Source organism: Oncorhynchus kisutch, linkage group LG17 (assembly GCF_002021735.2).
Source record: "Oncorhynchus kisutch isolate 150728-3 linkage group LG17, Okis_V2, whole genome shotgun sequence".
Classification (NCBI taxonomy): domain Eukaryota; kingdom Metazoa; phylum Chordata; class Actinopteri; order Salmoniformes; family Salmonidae; genus Oncorhynchus; species Oncorhynchus kisutch.
This window is the reverse complement of record NC_034190.2, coordinates 15,444,204-15,449,810: the sequence shown is the minus strand read 5'-3', so window position 1 is coordinate 15,449,810 and position 5,607 is coordinate 15,444,204. Positions and strand designations below refer to the sequence as shown.

Genomic DNA, 5,607 nt, shown 5'->3' with positions numbered 1-5,607 from the left:
GTTGGAAGAGGGTGGGAGGAAAATGTGATTAATATCTCAACTGAAATTGGCTTTACAAATAGACAAGGAGAGAGGAATTTGTATAACCCACAGGGAGAAATATACTAGAAGTGAATGGATTGTAAGGCTTTGGTGGGTACAAAGAAAACTGCGATTTGTGAATATGTGACCATGTTTGAAGGAAAGATAGAAGAAACGTCTTGGGATAGAGGGACATATTAGGTGTGTGGACCCATTTACTGGTTTGATCAAGTCCATTTGCACGAGAACATTTGTTTGATAACTATGTATGTGCTGTAACTAAATACCACTATTACATACCAAAAATATACTGATTGTTCTAAAGGGGAAAACACTGACCTCATAGAGGGCAAATGTCTCATGACCACATCCAGGGCCTGGATGGTCTCAAAGGGGATGTTTGGCAGTCGTCCAGACAGGGCTTCTTGAAGAGCTTGCAGACTGACGCAGGACACCCACTTTATGGCCACTTTGAAGTTCCGGTCTTTCCCCTCGCCTGGGATGGTCACCTCCAGCTCCACCTGTTTGGGGACACAGGTGTTTTGGTGCGTTTAAAATAGGCTGCATCCGAAAACTCTACAGGAGAAAGTTAGGCCATCCATCTGTGAGCTGAAGTGCAGCTGGGTTATGCAGCAATACAAATCATCCAACACACAATCATCTCAATATGAAAATGATTCAAAAGCAACAAATTTGACATTTTGAAATGTTCTAGTCAAAGTCCAGACCTAATCCCAATTGAGATGTGTGATAACATGAAACAAGCATTTCATGCTTGAAAACCCACAAAGGTTGCAGAGTTAAAGCAGTTCTGCATACAAGACTGGGCCAAAATTCCTCCAGTGATGTGAGAGACTGATTAACAACTACAGGAAGCATTTGGTTGGAGTCATTGTAACTAAAGGTGGCACAACCAGTTATTGAGTGTAAGGGGGGCATTTGTTTTTTTTACACCGGGGCATTGCGTGTTGCATAACTTTATTTATGAAATAAACATGTAATTGTGTTATTTGTCCACTCAGATTCCCTTTATCTGATATTTAGGTTTCAGTTGAAGATCTGATAACATTCAGTATCAAAAATAGAGAACATCAGGAAGGGGGCATATACTTTGACGTTACTGTATACCCCAAGACGTGTGAAAAGGAGTCTATACACAAGATGGAAACCAATATTATGGATGTAATTTACACTCAGAGGCCTGTTTATTTAGGTACACCACCAAGTTCACGAAAACGGTTCGCTTCTACAGATATAAGTCACATGGCCGTGGCTTGCTATATAAAGCCAGCAAACAGGCATCCTTTTACTGTACGATTAAACGTTAGAGTGGATAAATCGAGTGACCCAAGCGACTGAGCGTGGTATGATCATTGGTACCAGGTACGCCAGTTCGGGTCGCAGAAGCTGGCCGGGCCCCATTTTTGCTCACGATCGTGTCGAGTTTAAAGAGGATGGTGCGACAAACAAAAAAACATCCAGTCAGCAGCAGTCCTGTGGGCGCAAACAGCTAACTGATGAGAGGTTGAAGAATGGCAAGAATCATACAGGCGGGCCACATCTCAAAGCACACAACGCATGAAGTGGCTCCAGTTGGCACGCGATAGCCAACACTGGACAATTGAGTGAATAAACATTGCCTGATCCGATGAATCCCGATTCCTGTTACGTTATGCTGATGGCAGAGTCAGGATTTGGCATAAGCAGCATGAATCCATGGCCCCATCCTACCTGGCGTCAATGGTACAGGCTGGTGGTGTAATGTGTGGGGAATGGTTTCCATGCCCCGAAGAATTTGTGCTGTTCTGGAGGCAAAAGGAGTTCTGACACAGTACTAGATAGGTGTGCCTAATAAACTGGCCACTGAGTGTACATAATATCACATTGCGTGTAATCACAGCTGTCCCAAAACATAGGGGTTTTCACATAAGACACCTCTGGTCAGACAGGGAGACTTACCTTTTCCCTGCCTATAGGTAAGGGCATGGCTGTGTAGAGATTCTTCCTCCCGTCATACACTGGCTTTCGATCCCCAAAGATCTGCGTTTTAAAGTGCTGTACCATGTGCTCCACAATTTCCCTGAGAACACAAATGGAGCGTGTTAGACTTTATCAATACAGTACAAAACATCATTAACTAGACAATAGCCTACTAGTTATTTCGCTCAGGTGAAAGCCTGTAAACCAATTAAAACGGCTCCATACCGGTTGACCCTTCTGGGGCATTTCTCTGGCTTGATGTCAATGTCGTAGTGGTAGACCTCCAGTTTGGGGATCTCCATCTCAAAGAAGTTGGCCTGCAGTTTGATTGTCCTGCCCATGGTGCCAAAGTCTGGCCGCGAGGGGGGTTTGAACACATACTCTGGCACTGGGGGAGACGGGGGATCTGGATCAGAGGGGTCAGGGGTAGGAAGCAAACAAAGAAACAAGTTAATAACTGCACATACAAAACAGGTCATTTAGCCTGGTCCCAGAACTTTGAGAAGTTTTACCAACTCCTATGATCATGGTCATGGGTTGGAAAGACAACAAACAGACCTGGGACCAGGCTATATTAGGGTAACTCACAAGAATGTTCTTTCACACTTGAAAGTGAAATATTATTTTCTAGAATGTGAATAGATGCTCAATACATTTTGCTGCCATGCTTGAACTATTTGGTTGGTGAGCCCTGGCCGAGTTCGACTGTTCGTTCTGCGAACAGGCATCTTTAGTCTGGGGCCTTGAGGTCATGGAGGAACATGTCTGAACATACTCCCTTTTGACATCTTATCTCTGTTCTCCAGCTCTTTGAATCCCCATAACTCCCTTTTGACTTTAACAATGCACACTAGCTAGCTATACAGTACAAACTGTCATGTCCAATAAGTCACTGAAGAGAACAAGTGGAATGTCCTTGTGAGTCTTAACGCATGATTAAGACATTGTTAATGTGGCAGGGAAAAATACCAGGAGAGTTTCAGAAAAATGCAGTCTTTCCTTGAGCTGACTTTTCCCGGTGGATATTTGTTCTCTCAGCTAGCCACGCCTCTATGAAGAGTGAACTATTATAGGATTTCTCTCCATTTCTAATCAGAATGTCTGAATATCTGCTGTAATATTTAGTAGAAGAGGGGATTTCAGGGGTCTGATATTCAGGACATATTGTAAGATGCAAATCACTGCATTGGAAAATATATGCCTAGTGCTTCAGTGCAGTCTACTGTTCTTTCTTGCTGGTAAACACTTTTCCTCCAATTGATTCCTACAATTATACTTGCCGTATTTGCATGGCAGAATCAAGACATTTAAATTACAGCAGTCCGGTGAACAGGAGAAAACAAAATGCATACTGTGGGGTATAGTAGGCTGGCGGTACAAACATAGTGCTAGACTTATACTGGTGTGAAAGAAGCTTACCAGAGCCAATTGACCCCGAGGAGTGAGGTGGTTCAAGCATCTCAGCAGCTAGAAAAGAAGAAAAGGGTGGTCAATTGAAATCTCACAATGAGTCAAATGAAGGCTGAATGGATCAAAATGTTTTGTAATATTCTTAGATATGACTCCTTTTGAAAATGCCCAAAGGAAACCATGTCACGTCATTCTTCATGTACATTTTTATTCCCTATACTTTATTCCTGCATAGTTAGCTAACTATTTCTAAATGCCTTGCCCTCTTATCAGCCTTAGAACAGGGTCATGTAGCTACAACTGCTGGGCGATTTTTCTGCTCCCTTATCAACAAGCACACACACGCAATCTGGAAGTCTGACCACTCCTAAACCACTCATCTTCTTGAAACGTGTCACTATCATTCTCAATAAGTGGAGGGTAAGGACATAATCAACCAAAAAAAGAGTTAGTAAACAGGCATATCAGTGGTGCAATTTTATTTTCTAGCTAATTTTAAATTCACCCAAACTTGCTCCACTTTGAAAAACCTAGGAGGAATTAACAATATGCACCTACTAGGATAATATATTAGCTAGTTTCAACTCACTAATAGCTAGTTTCAACTCATTAACAATAACTTGGCAAAGGATGCATAACTAAATTATCGATGTTTGCTCAATTCATAGCAAGTTGACTGGTCCCCATAATAGTAACGTTAACTAGTTAAACGAGAGAATAGAGAATAACTTTTTTTCAAACAGCCTCGAAAATATAACTAGTCACAACAAGCAAATGGCTAAAAAGTAGCTAAATAGTGTTAGCTGGTCAGCATGCAAACCAGTTAGCTAGCTAGCTAACATTTGAAAAGGCTAACAAGCCGCGGTTGGCTAAGGGAAGATGACTAACCTAGCTAGCAAACAATGTGTTCATCTGAGCTAGCAAACGTTAGCTAGCAAGATGGCTACTTAAGACCAACTATTTGATGGTCGAATTCTTTCTAGAACTTGTTCAAAGTAATTGTTCGCTAATTTGCCCAAATTAATCTTACTTTAGGATTGGACTTAAACAACAAGTTAATCGACTTCCAGCTATCATTAGCCAGGTCAACGTGCATAGCTAAAAGCAACAGTAACAACAGGCCGGGAAAACGGTGGCAATGATTGCTAACAAGATCTAGCTAACTAGGACGAAATGTTATTCTGAAATTATATTGAGGTTGGCGAACAATGTTACAAAATGAAAACAAACCATCATGCAAATGATTGAAGATACCAACGACATACAAATCAGCACCCTTAAAGTTAGCCATCTTGCTAACTAGCAATGCACAATTTACCTCCAGCAGCTCCACTAGAATACATTTTGTAGTTTTTCAGCGTGAACCGTGGTCGTACGGATACTCCACTTTTCTCCCGTCAAACGTCGCCAAAATACATACGTGAATTGGTACTATATATAAAACAATGTGGGTGGCTCGGTTAGGAAGTGGAAGGATTTAGCCAAGAAGTAAAGTACAACACCATGAGAGCTCTATCATCCTCTGCACGGCCCCATCCCCCTAAATGCAATGCCGAGAAGAGCTAGTAATGGATATGTGTGATGTCACACGCACAGCCCGCAATTATCCGCGCGCGCTCTTTCCAAGGCCGTCTTTATTTTACAACTTGTCGAAATCCAGGGAAAGATGGATCAACCAAAATGCATTAAATGTATTTAATTCAAGCCATGTTAACACCGTGCGACAACAAATGAGTTGTAACGTTACCAACCAAATGTACATTTCTGTTTACTCAATTTGACCACTGGCGAATGCCATTCACAGGAAGAAGAAACAGCTGTCATTTCCGGTTATGTTGTATTTGAAAAAAAAAGATCACTGATAAACCAATCTCGTGCATTATACAAAAGACCTGCAAACTACCATGAAGATCCACAATCAACGAATGGCTGCCATTTAGTTTTAAAAACTTATTCAGGAGTTGGTCCCCTGCGGGACGGTTGAGCTAACGTAGGCTAATGCGATTAGCATGAGGTTGTAAGTAACAAGAACATTTCCCAGGACTTAGACATATCAGATTTTGGCAGAAAGCTTAAATTCTTGTTAATCTAACTGCACTGTCAAATTTACAGTAGCTATTACAGTGAAATAATACCATGCTCTTGTTTGAGGAAAGTGCACAGTTTTGAACATGAAAAGTTATTAATAAACAAATT

General features: G+C 41.5%; 1 protein-coding gene across 7 annotated transcripts in view; it reads right to left on the bottom strand.

Annotated features, from left to right (window-relative positions):
- Positions 1–5,209, bottom strand: part of LOC109907215 (protein argonaute-2) — a 25,473-nt gene extending 20,264 nt beyond the window's left edge. For 3 of the 7 annotated variants that reach the window (XM_020505049.2, XM_020505051.2, XM_020505052.2), the window contains exons 1-5: positions 4,730–5,208; positions 3,421–3,468; positions 2,227–2,422; positions 1,981–2,101; positions 361–542 (exon numbers count right to left, since the gene is read on the bottom strand). In XM_020505049.2, the coding sequence (XP_020360638.1) occupies positions 361–542; positions 1,981–2,101; positions 2,227–2,422; positions 3,421–3,468; positions 4,730–4,754 (572 nt within the window). In that variant the 5' untranslated portion in view covers positions 4,755–5,208. Of the gene's footprint in view, positions 1–360; positions 543–1,980; positions 2,102–2,226; positions 2,423–3,420; positions 3,469–4,729 lie in introns of all 7 variants that reach the window. The other 4 variants (XM_020505047.2, XM_020505048.2, XM_020505050.2 and 1 more) reach the window with 2 other exon arrangements.
- Positions 5,210–5,607: the final 398 nt, after the last annotated feature.